General features: G+C 39.6%; 2 protein-coding genes across 2 annotated transcripts in view; both read right to left on the bottom strand.

Annotated features, from left to right (window-relative positions):
• Nucleotides 1-767: 767 nt before the first annotated feature.
• Nucleotides 768-4117, bottom strand: ndufs5 (NADH:ubiquinone oxidoreductase subunit S5). Its single transcript, XM_071500886.1, has 3 exons — nucleotides 3979-4117; nucleotides 1905-2124; nucleotides 768-975 (listed from the first exon to the last, which is right to left on the bottom strand). The coding sequence occupies exons 2-3, from the start codon at nucleotides 2118-2120 to the stop codon at nucleotides 871-873; spliced, it is 321 nt and encodes a 106-aa protein (XP_071356987.1). The 5' UTR covers nucleotides 2121-2124; nucleotides 3979-4117; the 3' UTR covers nucleotides 768-870.
• A 4098-nt stretch (nucleotides 4118-8215) lies between these two features.
• The window catches only part of rnf19b (ring finger protein 19B), a 33092-nt gene continuing 26021 nt past the window's right edge, over nucleotides 8216-15286 (bottom strand). The window contains exons 4-10 of the mRNA XM_071501319.1: nucleotides 14627-14771; nucleotides 13854-14016; nucleotides 10780-10894; nucleotides 10104-10244; nucleotides 9818-10007; nucleotides 9575-9709; nucleotides 8216-8981 (exon numbers count right to left, since the gene is read on the bottom strand). Coding sequence (XP_071357420.1) covers nucleotides 8534-8981; nucleotides 9575-9709; nucleotides 9818-10007; nucleotides 10104-10244; nucleotides 10780-10894; nucleotides 13854-14016; nucleotides 14627-14771 — 1337 coding nt within the window. The 3' untranslated portion in view covers nucleotides 8216-8533. The remainder of the gene's footprint in view (nucleotides 8982-9574; nucleotides 9710-9817; nucleotides 10008-10103; nucleotides 10245-10779; nucleotides 10895-13853; nucleotides 14017-14626; nucleotides 14772-15286) is intronic.

The following is a 15286-nucleotide window of genomic DNA, read 5'->3' as shown; positions in this document are numbered from 1 at the left end:
TTACAGGAACATTTCCACACCCTGAGTCTTGTCTAATAATGTTCATATAAAAGTTATATACTGTTATTTATTAAGTTTTTGTACTGGTGGAGGAAGCAGTAAGTAGCAACGCAGCACTGTAAAAGTACTCAGAGTAGTAGATGTACTACAGTATAATGAAAGTGTTACTAGCAAACTGTAGTTAAAGCATCATATGTATCAAGAGTGACCGTACCAGTACATTTTTCATTATTGGATTATAATTATTGATGCATTAAAGGAGCTATTTGTAAGTTTAGCTATTGCTACATAGCCAGCGTTAGCATGAGCATCAAATAAATGTAGTGAAGTAGTGAAGTAAAATAAAGTCCTCGAGTGATTGTAATTAGTTACTTTCTACCATTTTTTTTTCAGCTCTGCCTCAACTTTTTTCTAATTAACATCTTATCATCTGATTTAAGACCAACAGCATCACTTCACCTAAAATGACTTGATGATTTTCATACGTCTTAATAAGGGTATTGGGAAGAACTGAGACGTGTACAGTTGTTTAAGAGCCTATAAATACAGCTCACGCATTAAAAACTGGTCAAATCAAACAATATTTTTAAGATAGTTTCATTTGCCAAACTGCTCCAGGAATCATTCTTCCATCAGCAACCCCTTGAACAAGTTCACACTCCCATGAACTGCAGCCTTATTGTGTCTGTTCTTTCTGCACATCTCTCAGCACAGTAAAAAAAGAGACAGACGATGACAGAGAAGGAAAAGACAAGAAGAAGACGACAGTGGATGAGAACATTTATTTGCAAACTTGTACAGGCGAACAGGAAATAGTGATATCTGATTTACTATACACAAGAACAGAACTGCGGACAGTTGTGTGTTCCCTCATGGCGTCTGCTCGGCCTTGCCTGTGTGGCAGGGCGGCGGCGTGTAGGTCCCCTCCTTCACCATCTTGTCGCGCTGCTTACGGATCGCGTACAGCCTCTCATGCTGAAGGGAGGAAGAGGAGGAAGAGGAGAAAGGGAAGAAGAGGTCAGCGTTGAAATGGAGAGAGACCTAGAGCATAAAGTAATTAAAGAGTATATTCTACATCTCCACCTTTCTGTTTCTCTGTTTCTAATTATTCTAATATCCCAAAAACAGCAATACAACTGCTAACAGGCGAAGCGAGGCGAGGAGGTTCCTGCTGCTGCAGCACATTCACTGAGAGCATCTGTCGGTCTCTGCTCTGCTGACACACATTCTGCTATCAAGGCTGACCTCAGTTTAACTCTGACATCATTAAGAGACATAGACTTGGATACCATTTTTCTTTCAGATAAGATGTCTGTTATTCATTTAGTTGCAACATCCCTGCCTGCCAGATACTCCCTCCCTATCAATCACACCAAACTCTATCGAAAAAACAGGCAGTTTAACATTGCGTAGATTATCTGAAATGCTAATTTGGGAGAAGCAGTATTATGACTAAATAAGCACTTTAAAGCTTTGTGAGATACATGAAACAGCTTCTTTTATTTTACACACAACTTACAAGCACATTTCATTTTTGTAAACCACTGCAGGTTTCCCATTAAACAGGGTAATACTGCAACACCAGATCTGACTGTGAGGATCAATAAGACCCTTCCATAGACACATACAGTGCATAGGGGTTAATAACAGTCATGCTGTTTGTTTAATGGCTTCATCCTAGTTGGCCAGTGAGAGACGGGTGGATTTATTTAACAAGAGACCAAATCATTAAAGACGCAGGTTCTGCTGGGGACGGAGATCTTGCAAGTCACAAGCAGTCACTCAAAAGTATGTACTTTCCTTCCTTTGAAGATGGGTATTCTGCGAGATTCAACGGCAGTTTAAAGGAGGATTAAGTCAACACTTTAAATGAACAGATCCCCTCCTCACACCAAAGCACTCACCATTTTCTGCCTGTGCATGCACTCATAGAAGTCCTCAAACTCCAGCTGGCACTCCTTCTTGGCGCGGGTCTGCCCGATGCCGTGGGCGCATTCGATCCACTCCTTCTCAAAGGCGTGGCAGCGTGCCGCACGTTTGTTAGGCTGCGATCCGCTCTGCACTAGCAGCCAGCGGTCCACATTGATGCCAAGCCGCGACTGCAAGTCCACAAATGGCATGATGCTGATGGAGGAGGAGGGACGGAGAGGAAATGAAGGTCACCAAGACAGGATGTTGTGGATGGGACAGATTGAGGGAAGAGAGACAGCGGGAGACGGATTATTCTCTTTTGTTCACAAACACTTCACTGGATAAATCAGTTTGCACCTCAGACAAGACAGTGGTCAATCATGCAGGTTACAGACCCATCACTATACTTAGAGTCAGCACATTATGTGGATACAATCACCAGTCAGTAGAGCAAGGTGCTGGTGCAGGTTAGTAAAAACCTCACGGAGCCTCTGGCCTGAGCAACTCAAGGATGTTTTGTCTTTCAGCATTTAGACTTGTTTTGTTTCAGAAACTGTATCTTCACAGCCTGTACAGCCACAGTACAACAAAGTAAAGGCCATTTGACACCTGGCTAGAGTACTTAACACTTCTACTCTGTTTTACAGAGAAATTAAGTCTAGGATTATTTGACTTGTGAATACAATGAAATACAAACACAGACAGTTGCAAACTATTCTACAATCTAGAGCTAAAATACTAGATCATCTTTTGAGTTTGACTGGGTGTATGGAATAGAGAGCAGTGACTTTGAAATTTAAGACTGGATTAGCACTAGATTATTCTGGTTTATTCTGTTTTCTGTTACTCCAGGATTTTACACTCTTAACAGAATTCAGAAGGGAATTAACAATGCCTGGATCACAAGCTTTCAATGGGAGATACAGCTGGGTGTTGTCTGCATAATAACTGCAGGAGAGATCATATTTTCTGAAAACAGCCCCCAGAGGAAACATACAGGGAAAATAAAGCAGAGCCTTGTGATACTCCACAGGAGATAGACACCCTATCAGTTCTAACTATGGCTGAGAGGAGGTAGGAGGCAAACAACTCATGAGCCCATCCCTGAGTGCTGACAACGTGTTTAACACGGTTCAGGAAGATGGAGCGATCGACTCCGCTGCCTGTGTCAAAGACAGCACAGAGATCTACAATCATCATAGTGTGTTTTGTGGAGTTTAAAAACAAGAACAAATCATTTGTCAGCAACAGGAGAAAAAAAACTGATTCTCTGATGTCTCTTAAATCCTGGCTTAATTTTCCCCAGGATGCTGAATCCTTCAACAAGCACTGACAAATCAATCATTTTACAAAATCAATAAAAGTGCTTCAACATCACGTTTTAAACTTAAACCTAAAGCACGACACAAGTTTATTATTATTTCTACAGTGATCCTGATCACCCTAGAATCAAGATAACAACAAAAACAAAAACTGCAGTATCAATGATAATTTAATTAATGACCATTACACAGTTAGTACATATAAATGCATTAAATATAAATTACATTTAAACATCTTCGCTCTAAATTCAAGTGTTGACAGCTGTTTTTGAAACTAAAAACAATAAATCTCTGACCTCAAAAGGTGAAGAAAACCTTACTCGCCCAGAAACACAACCAATGAGCTTAAGAACCATATTTTAGTTTAGTAAAAAAAACAAACTCCTGTCTGTGGTTCCTCTGTTATTATTAGCCAGCTAGCTGCACGTAGCTAGCTAACTACATAGCTATCGAATAACTGCTTTACTGTGCAGTCATCCAGACAACAATACTTGTCTATAATATATCATTTACTACACCTGTTGGATGAATGTGTGATTAGATTAGATTTTTATCGATAAGACTATTTCACGATCTTGATTCTCCTTCAATGACAGTCTGCTCATGCTAACGACAGGCCGCGCTCATTCTACACTATTTACACTATTTACACTGCACACATTACTACTGTCCAGCAACACACAATCCTACGATGTATAAAAGTACTTGACGTGCTGGTAAAATGCCGATAAATCGCTGTAATTACCGTGTTTTGCGGGATTCACTTTAACCTTCCTCCGACTCCACACGTTTTACTTTACGGCAGAGCGAAACACGACTTCTTCTTCTTCATGTGTTAGAAAAACAGTCGCGGCGCATTACCGCCGCCAACTGGACTGGAGAAGGTTTATCCACATCTGTACTGGATTTAAATATTCATTATGAAGTATAATATGTGAAAGAGCTGAACAAAATAAAATAAAATAAAATAAAATAAAATAAAATAAAATAAAATAAAATAAAATAAAATAAAAAATATATTTTTTTTAATGTTAATTTTCAGCAGTAATTTTTTTTGGGTGGGGCACAACAGACCCAGAGTTCACCACAAACAACCAATCTTGGGTCAGTTGTTCATTAGAATAATTTCATTTACTTTGAATTTTCAATAGTCATTGAATACTAATGGACACAACCAGTTTGAGACTGTCAGTGCAGCCAGGTTTAATTTCTTCAAGGTCAGTGCTTTCAGTCATTACTGGTTGTTGATTATAATTTTACCATAATTTTGTTTGAAATCCCGATGGGCCCTCATGTAATCTCATCTGTCTGTCCAATTCTGTTGAATTGAAATATCTGTGACTTGGGAAACTTTTAAAACTTTTAAACAAAAAACTCGTTCTAACCAGAGGTTTTTAATTTGGTGTTGAAACAGCCAACAATGACACATCAAAAGTTTCTCTATAACAGTGGTTCCCATGATTTTTCTATCAGCAGAAAAACCACAGGTGGAGTTCCCTTCCAGCAATATTGCATCGCAATAACAATGTTATTAGTTTCACCTACTTGACAGGTTTAGATGTGTTCTGTGAAAAAGGTCTATGCAAATTTAGTTTCTCTCTTTTTTCTCCTCTGGAATATTTTGTACATTTTGTACATTATTTTGTTTCTAAATCGTTATGACTCTGAAGTCTGAGTCAAGTCAAATCTCTCAGGAAAAACTACAACATTTTATCGATAATGTCAATTAAAAAGCACATGTGAAAATTGTGTTTCTAAAAATCAACCCAGCATCTTTCATTAGTTTGTCTCTCACAGTATAAATGACAACAAGTCACTGCTTTGGTGCAACATCAGATTGTGTTTATTAATTTTTTTCCCCTCAAAGGTCCACAAGTTGTCTTTCACAGTCCTGCATGTACAACCCCACATGAGGCAGAGCTTTAACAGTGACAGGAAATACACAAACAGAATAATAACACTTAAATATTGCTATCTATATACTCTAAAACCTTTTCAAATAAAGAAAGGAACACCTGTGTTCTTAATAGGAAATTTCCATTAACACTCAGTCAGACTCTTTCGGGAAGTTTGGGTTTCCATCCGTGGTACATTCGTGTGTTTTCTCACAGGCAGGCAGGCAGAAACAAGTGGTAAGTGCAGACTAAACGAAGCACTGTCAAGTTACATAAGCAGCTAAATCCATAAAGCTACTCTGAGATGAAAAAAGGCTCCCAAGTTGATTCCTTGTGGACTGAAGGAAAACCCGGTAGAAAACCTTTTGAAACAGAAGCACAGAGGTGATCCAAAGCTAAGAAACAAGTCAGGCTAGTGAGTATGATTAAGAAGAGCTTATTGGCATTAACAATTGAAGTGTTTGGCTCCAAAATGAGATGTCCAAAAATGACAGTGACATAAATTAATGGAAGAAAATATAAAAAAATAAGATCATTATAGTCCTTGCATCATAAAATTGATAAAAACCTTGGATGCCCCTTAAATTAAAAATACTGATAAATTTGACAAAGCATTTATTTTGAAAAATGTTTTTTTCTTTTTTTTTGTTTTTTTGAGCCAAAGTCTTACATCCAACATAAAAGGCCTTCTGGTAGGTGATTTGTTTTGGTTGTACCACAGACTTTTGTATTTGTATGCAACAGAAGTAAACTGACATATAGCAACAGATGATGAACAGCAAAAACAAAGATAAATAGGATAAATTCAGATAAAGTGCACAAGTGCTCATTCAAAAAACACAGTGGAACAAACAAATACATTCATCAGGAGTCCATTCATTCACTCACACACACTCACACACACACACACACACTCACACACACACACACACACACACCATTCAAGTGGGTCAGACAACCAGTTAACACGTCGGAAACCAAAACCAGTCAATGTGTGTTGTGTTGTTGGTCAGTGAGTGTCTATAAGGCAGGCAGGCAGCCAACTGTCAAACACAGGTCCAGTCACATGACACACACCTGAACGACACAGGGAGAGAGGTCTGACAATGACGGGCCGCCATGTCGGTCTGCGTGAGCAGCGTTGTGTTAGGCAGCCAGTTTGAGGTGGAGGCGATGCGTTCACTGTCTGATGGATAATTTCCCACCAGAGGAACACCTTTCAAAAATGACACACAGCTGAAACTACCAGTCAATTTATGAGATAGTCGTCTGAGAAAAAAGTAATCAGCAACTATTTTGATAATTGATTAATCATTTCATTACATTACGTACACTCTGTGATTCCAGCTTCTCCAATGTGAGGATTCACTGTTTTTCTTTGTCATATATGACAGTAAACTCATCATCTTTGGATTTCTGACTGTTGTTGAGAAATCTGAATAAGTTAAACTTGGCTCTGGAAAATTATAGTGAGTATTTTTCACAGTTTTCTGACATTTTATAGAAAAAACTATTATTGGTTGATAGAAAAAATACTGACAAATTAATCAATAATGAAAACAATCATTAGTTACAATGTTTTTTTGTTTATATATGTATATATATATATATATATATATATATATGATGTGAATTACAGCTTATAAACCCTTCTGTTACAAAAATCATTATATAGATTTGACAAAAAATTAATCGTAACTCAAAGTTCACTCACTAGCTTTTCAAACAGCTTTCAACCACAACTTAATGCCTAATTGTCATGTTAAGAGTTGTTGTTTCCATGACAACCCTCATCTGCTGAGGAAGACAGTAGAAGTGGATCAAAACTCCAGGAAAAAGCCAGTAAGTGGATCTTGAGTCATAATTTTTTTTTTTTTTTTTTTGTTAAAATCCTGTTTTCAACCTAATGTTTCAAAAATATGTTCAGTGTTGACTCAAATAAATAAATACAATGCTGGGAGGTGACCACCACATTGTATTTGAATATAAAAAGGCAAACATAGTAGAATATAGAAAACTGTCCATACATGTCTAAGCTTATTTTTGTATTTGCACAAACCAATTTATACGCAAATGAGGCGTCTTTTCAGATAATATTTTACTTCTGTTAAAATTACTGATGTTGCTTTTTTTTTTCAGCCCTGCAAAACTGATGCGCGTGTTGTTTGTTTTCTACAACACGTTAATACATGTGACTCTACATCTAAATCTGGAGTTGCATTGCTGTTTTCATATGTGTAACTTTGATATAAGTTTTTATAAATGTTAGTATGAAGGCAGATCAAGCCAACAGTGTGACACTCGTGTGGCTCCTACATGAGTGTGTGTTTAAGTGCGTTACTTCAAATAATTGAAGATTACAGAAAGTCTAGAGCAGCTTCCTATTTAGCTAAAATAAATTACAGTCTTTTCAGATTAACATTATATTTATATAAGTTTATACTAGATGATAAATGTCTGTTAGATGTAGATCACAGGACAAAGCTGTTCTCAGCACTGGTCTGTCCTAAACTGTCCTGAGTGTGAGAAAGGTCCAACACTGTCACACACTACAAGGGAACAGAACAAGAATCAAGTTGCTTCTCTTAGTGCATTTCACTGCAGTGTCTTCTGGCCCACGTCATTGTCAGAACTCACTCATTTATTTCCGTGATTCAGTAAGCCTGGAGACTTGTTTTTTCTCCCCATTTTCAACCTCCTCCTCCTCCTCCTCCTCTTCCTCCTCCTGCAGAGAAAGTGAGATTCAAGTGCAGCTTCTCTCTTTAAGTAAACTTTAACTTTCACCAGTGCAACAGAAAATCGCTGCCCTTTTAAATCTTTCACACAAGGCATGGCTCATGCAGACTCATGCACACAGCAAATAATACAATTTCAAGGTCATCTGAATATAAATAGAGGAAAAGAGGAAAATAAAGCCACAATAGTTGAGTACAAAGTCCACATTCATTCACACATTGTTATAAACATCCCCTTCGTCTTCAGCTATCATCCCAACAATCCTTCTCCCTCTGCTGTGCTTGGTGACGTTTCACCTTGTTTCATAATTTCAGTTTTGCAATATTTCTTGTGGAAAATTTGTACCTCTTGTTTTTTTTCTTTTCTTTTTTTTTTGCTTAAGTAGCCAAGGCATTTTGCACCAAGGAGTAAACATAAATCATCATCTTATAAATCTCAGAGGTAGAACCCTGACAATTTACTCAGTGAGGAGATTGACAGGTAGATAGATAAGACAGACAGACAAAAGTAAACAAGCACTGTCTGTGTTTAAGACGGTGTCTGTGAGTCGCAAAAGCAGCAAATGAGAAATGACAACAGAAGAAAAAAGCTATGAAGTCAGGGCGAGTTGAAATGTAAATGTTGGGGGAAAGGTTCGTTTTTTGTGCAATCCTGAGAGCTGCTGTTCTCTCAGACGTAGAGGATGACGTTGCTGTCTGCGGGACAGTGAAGGCCTTCGGTGGAGGGGTTCAGGGCTCGGCAGGAGGGGGGCTGGGGCTGCTGGCCGGCCGCCAGGTGACAGCTTTTTGGGTGAGGCGAGTCACAGTCGTCCGACGTCAGCTCTGCGATGTCGTCTGATTGTGTGTCCGACATCTCCAGGTCACTGCGGATGCTCTCCGGCTGAGCCAGGGTGACGTCTCTGAGCCCCTCCCTGATCGACACCCCCGGTGACAGTCCCAACGCCGAGCCGGACAAAGCCCCGCCCCTTCTGGAGCTGCAGTCCTGAGGCTCCTCCCCTCCTGAGGCGGTTGCCATGGCGGCAGAGCCCTGGGGTGGGGTTAGGTCCTCCTCGCTGGTCAGGCAGAGATGGCTGGGTTTGGTCTCGATGTCCACCTGGATCTCCAGGTTGGTGCACTCCCTGCAGGAACACGTGATTTACAACATGAGGTAAAACATCTGAGGAGGAACTGGACTTGATGCCACTTTTGTCAGGTCCTCTCTAAGATGTTTGTTCTAAATAAAGTGGATCCATCACAATTTGCTACCATCAAATAATCGGTTACAAATAAATTCAGAAAAGCAACTTTATTTTCAGCCTAACATTCATTTGAAAATTAATTACATGCAATTATAATTTAGAAAAACAGGTAAAGAAGAGGAAGAACAAAGAAAAGTGTCACTATAGCTCTGATGGGAGACTGTGATATGGTTTATTCACTGTTATGTGAAGCTGCCTCTATCACAGAGATCTGTGCAGCTTTAGGCCTCAAGGCTGCAGAGAAGACAACAACATGAGATCATGGTGTCAACCTGCCAAGTCCTCAGATGAGTTTTAATCCTGTCATCTCAGTCACATCACAGTGTGCAGCATGACAACCATAAAAAACTCCCATAAAGTCTTTCAAAAGAAGAGAGGAGAGAATAACATGACGAGGAAGGAGAGAGACGAAGAAGAAAAAGTGGAGAGCGTTCGAGGACACCACAGAAGAAGACAGAAGCCTCCTGCCTCACCTGTCAGGTAGTGTGTAGGAGGAGATGATGGATCCGGCCATTCCTCGGGTGCTGGCACAGTCGCTCCCTGCTCCCAGGCTGCCCGTCTCCCTCTGGGCCGACTCTTTAGCCAGCTCCCCTGCTTGAACCTCCAGCCTGGAGCGAAACAAACGTCCGCAGTGGTCGGTGAGACTCTTCTATCAACACTTAGCATGAATGAGCAGATAAAAGCAGCTTCTCCTCGACTTCATCTCTAATCCTCACCTGCTGTATTTGCTGGTGCGGGATCCCAGGGCCCCTCCTGCCAAGGTGTTGAAGTGTGGAGTGTCACCCAGAGTCCCAGGGGCCACAGAGAGCCCCTCACTGGGGGAGGTGGTGCTCAGACCGCTGACTGCCCCGTCCAGACTGCTCTCACCGAGGCTCGGAGACTTGAGCGCTCGCCACGCATCCGCCACTACAAAACGAAAGAGCCGCAGCGTACATTAAAGCCGAGCTACAACGTGTAGGACTGAATTAACGAGAAACACTATTATCAGTTCAGTGTCCTCACCTGTGATTGGTCCGTCGTCCTCATCAAAGTCAATTCTTACTCCTCGGCCCTTCCCTCTGCTCACGCCACAGCCCCCTCCCCGACACAGAGAAATAGGCACCACACCGTACACATAGGCCAACATGATGGGAACGCCGATGCCTGAAGAGGGACAGACACAAAAACAGTTCATGACACACGTTTCACCCCCTTCACAGTCAATTTGAGTGTGAACGTTTAACTGTGATTTATATTTTTGTGCTAAAGAAGGAAAATTGGTGGATAAATCGGTGAAGAGAAGATGCAGATTATTGTGTCCTAACTTTACTTTATGTTTGAATTTCTGCTTTAGCTATAAGTGACCTAACATGAACAATAAACTGTATGATCCCAATAAGTATTAAAAAAACAAAGAGAAAATAAAGAAAATTACTTGGAGATTTAATTCTGATGCTATACATTTGTGTATTTCCATTTTAAAGAGATATATTTTGATTAAATCTAAGTCAGCATCACTAAAATGTTTCATATTTTATTTGGTTTTCAGTGTTACTCATTGGATTAAGTCATAAATCACAAGCAGCAGTGTATTTCTCTCGTGGCAAGCAGCAGCGTGTCTAGACGCTGTCCTTGGTTTCTTCAGCCTCAGAGATTCACGGCGAATACTGAGTGATGGTGGTGTTGTCGAGGTTCTTACCCACGCTGACAGCTGCGATGACAGGGGCGGTGATGATTGACAGGGCCACGCCTCCTGTGATAGCCAGGTTCCTTCTGTGACGTGACGTCTTCTTCAGCTCGTAGTGGGCGTGGATCTGCAGCAGAGGAGAGGCAGAGAGATGCTTTAACGTGCGTCACAAACACAAACACTTCACTAACACAACACGGCCGAGCTGCAGACGAACACAGGCGGAGGTGAGGGGTAAAGGTCAGCGCTGTTTTGGTGACGTCAGACTTTTGGCCAATTCAAAATGACAAGAACAAAAACACAGAAATCATCCATGTGTCATCGGCAGATGATTCACTTCATTTCACCAGAAACTGACAAATAAACACAGTGGTACTGTAGTCACACTGTAGGTTGTTATCCAATAAAAACCGACCTATTAATTACAGTATAAATCATAATTAATACTATTTTATTACCATTTTTCTTTTATCAACCTTGTATTTATCTAATGTAGAGGTGATTCAAGCAGCTTAATATTTTTTTGTCATGACATTTTTACTGAATTTTACCTTCATAAAATACTGTCAGACTCACCCACACAGTAAAGCTTCTGATTACTTTATTTAGTTTGGAGAATTAACTATCAGGACGTCAATGTTCTCATCAACAGCAAACAGAAACAAGTCTTCTTTTCAAAAAATATTTTTAAATGAGCAGGCAACAGAAATATATGTTTTACTCCTGTACCCTGCACCCACCATTTTTATTTCCTCAGGATCATTCAGCACTTTAGTCGGGATTTTAGAAAAGCTGCAGAGTCCAAAAACTTTGAAAAATCTTCTGATTAATTTTTTTTTCACATTTTCTGTATTAATTAGGCAGATTTCAAGAACACAAATGATCAGAAACATCTTTAAACAAAAAATTAAAAATAAAATAAAATAAATAAAAAACTCCACATGTAATTTCTGTGTACTTGTTGAATAAAGACTAAACTAAATTTAAAACTGGCACACTGCACTTTACAGTACATAGTACATAGATATTCTATTCTATTACATTTGCACACTGTTCAAATTTTGCTTATAATTGTAAAATTTCCTTTTAATTTAATTGAATTTATTTGTAAACTTTATTGCACAGACTCATGGCTGATTCAGGGCACATTTCACTACATGTTGTACTTGTGTAACTTGTACGTGACAAATAAAGAATACACAGAGACAGTGTGGTGGTGTGTGCCAGTGTGGTGCAGAAAGCTTTTCCTGTGGGGAGCCACTATGAATCATCATTGATCTACATTTCACACACAGACCCATTTCTTCCAGACAGCTCTTAAAGCTTCTTTTTAAAGAACAAAAAATGTGTCGTCCCACCCCCCCCCGCCCCCCACCACCACCATTTCAGAAGATTAAAAAAGTGAGAGGGGAACAACTAAAAAAAAAAAAAGGAGTTGAATTTGAGTGAAATTCCCTCCAGCACTGAAACATTACAGACACTAACTCCACGCTGTCAGAGAGACTGGAACATGTAGTAAACAAGCTGTGTGTGGGTGAGCTGCTGTTTCTAGTTAATCTGACTAGTTAACCTCTTCCAAGACTTCACACTGTGCCAGAGCTTCAGTCGGCTCAGACTGAGAGCTGCAGTTTTATAATCCTCCACAAGAGAGCGCCACAGTATCTGAATATGCAGCAACAGCTTCTCATCCTTTCTCTTCCTCTCTCTGCTACTTGAATGACAGTTGTCTTCCAGCATCAAAATGTATTAATCAACCTAACATTTCAGTCTTTGTCAGGAGTATTTTAAACTGTTCTCACAACCATGATCTTAAATAGATGATGTTCTACCCCTCATGTCCCCTGGATGTGCGAATATCCTCATTGAGAAAAGTCTAATTTAACAACCAAACAAAAAGCACACACACCCAGGCTTCTTCCAATAAGAGATGTAAAGTCATGAAGTAACTGTTTGTGGTCCCATTTGCTTTTCTTGTGAACCTTTTAATGTCACTTACTTTGCTTTGATTGCTTTATATTCCAGCTCTACATCAACTCAACTCATCAGTGAATCTAAAACATTTTCCAGCATCTCTGTCTTACTTACTGTAAAAATGTTTTAAATGTATTAACTGACACTTTTAAGATGATTTAATGACTTCAAGGGATTAAATGTAGATAATCTGAGAAGTTGTCGATGTTTCTAGGATCCTAACTTTGGGTCGTGTTCTACTTTTGAAGTGCTGAAGTCTGTCTTTAGATCCGTGTGACTATCAGTGTGAATGGAAACTGCTCTTTGGTCCTCAAAGGAACTGAAAACATTTTCTCATTTAGTGAAAACTTTTAACACTGTGCTGAAATGAGGACAGTATAATGAAACTCAGACCGAAAAAGGTTTTTGTTCTGCAATGTGGTGAATTCCAGTTAACTACCCCAGGAGCAGTGTAAAAGAATGACTGTGGCAGCACAGTAAACTATATGTGTGAGTTGCCACAACTTGTGGTTTTCCACTTCTGGTTTCTGAAGCAATGTGGACAAAGATAAAGTGAACTGACCATAAAGATTAAAAAAGTGTTGCTGAGTGTGAAAAGCAATGAAACTATGAGGAAGGAAATAAATAAAAGCAGACGTTTGATACTATCAGTGTGCACTTCTATAAAAAGGTACAAAGACAAAGCTCCACATTGAGATTATGAACTAGGATAATGTTTTATAAGGAACCTTATCTGTCTCTGTTGTCACTTCATGTAGATTTTAATTACCATCCATTTTCTCCACTTGTTAAACTTCTATTTAATTTGAAAGTAGATCATGAAAAAATTAAAATTGATCTTATGACTTTTCTGTCAATCGACTAATCCAAATAAACCTGAGAATAAAAGGAAAAAAATCAAACTGAAAATGGAAAGAAAAAAAGTGTAAGCAACAAAACTGTAGCTGATCTTGAAACATGCCTGAAACATGCACACATTTAAGTTCTGTTTTTGCCCTGTTGCTATAACTTGAACCCTTGACATGATCATTCAAATTACTCTTCACTAGAGGTTTGTAGTTTTTTGTTCCGGTGCTGCTGCAGCAGCTGAAGTTCCTTCTTCTGCTGTTTCTTACCTTGCGGCCAACGTAAACGGGAATTCCGATGACCATGGCGGGGACGGCGATGCCCGCGATGAGGGTGATGCCGACTGGAGCTCCGATCAGAGTTCCCAGCTGCCACAAAATCTTCTTCTTCCTGCTCCAAGGCTTCTTCCCCCAGAAGGTGCAGCCGGACGGACTGATGGAGGGAAACAGAGGGAGGGAAGAAGAGAGGGGGGAAGTGGAGGGTGAAAGGTGAAATGGTGAGATTTAAGGTTTAAATTCACACTTTTGAAAGACAAGTTTATTTGTACAGCACCTACATGTTGTTAAGATGGTACAATATAGACTCTGTACGTTTTAGTTTTGTCTGAATTTACAGTGGGTGAAGAAAATTCAGCCACATCCAATCATTTATGATCAGCTGCCTTGCAGAGAGAATCTATGGGCCTGTAGTCACTTGCTCACAGAACAAGGTAAATTTAGGTGTCATCTGCATAATCACAATAGTTGATGATATTGTTTTTATAATGTGGCCCAATGGGAGAAAGTAAATGTTAAATAGAAGAGGTCCATGGGTCGTGCCCTGGGGAACCCCAAATATAATGTTGCATAATTAGCAATTGAGACAAAATTGTTTCTGTCTCGAAGACATAACTTCATAATAATATATAACTCCAGTCTGTCTAGTGGTGCTGTATGGTCAACTGTGTGACAGGCAGCACTTAGATCTAGAAAGACTAGAGCTGAAATCTTTCCTCAATCTCCTGTAGAGTTGACATAAACAGTGAGAAGAGATATTTTACTACCTGAGGTAGTGCAGGTCGGAGATCTCCTTCATGCAGAGCCAGCAGAACTCACAGCCGCAGACGGCGCAGGTCATGTGATTGCAGCTCCCATCATTCATCTTGATGATGTAGGCGCCACAGCGAGGACAGGGCTTGATGTCATCAGCTGGAGACAAAGAGAGGACGAGTTTAGCTCCTGACTCAGCAAGAAATTTGATTTTTTGGCACAACAACAAAGTCAGGGAGGTGTTTCTCAGATAATATTAAACACTTTGTCCCTTTTTGTATCTGGTTAAAATTATTACACCACTTAATCTGTGTGTTTGTGCACTGTGCAAAATATAGTTAATGGGTTCAGTTTTCAAAGTAAATAAAATAAATTAAAACATCCTTAAATTCATGAAATTAAGTAAAATATGTTAGAATTGTTTAAATAGAAGAAAAACTAAACTCTGCTACAGTTGTTCCCTTTTGTTGTCTTTTCCCTGTTGGCAACAAAATCAAACCTCATTAGAGTAATGAATTGAACAATCGCAGCACTTTGTCCTCTAATGCAAGGAAAGAAAGCCAAGAAGCCAAAAAAGTCTGTGTGTTTGAATGGTGAATGCTGGGAACGCTCTCTGCTCTTTAAAGGGCAGTTTGGCATTTTAACGTGAAGAGACTCTTGAAGTGGGTCCTGTC

This window comes from Trachinotus anak, unplaced genomic scaffold (assembly GCF_046630095.1).
Source record: "Trachinotus anak isolate AG129_WGS33_773 ecotype Australia unplaced genomic scaffold, CSIRO_AGI_Tana_v1 ptg000016l, whole genome shotgun sequence".
Lineage (NCBI taxonomy): Eukaryota > Metazoa > Chordata > Actinopteri > Carangiformes > Carangidae > Trachinotus > Trachinotus anak.
Note: the sequence above shows the minus strand (reverse complement) of the source record. Positions and strands in the feature narration are given on the sequence as shown.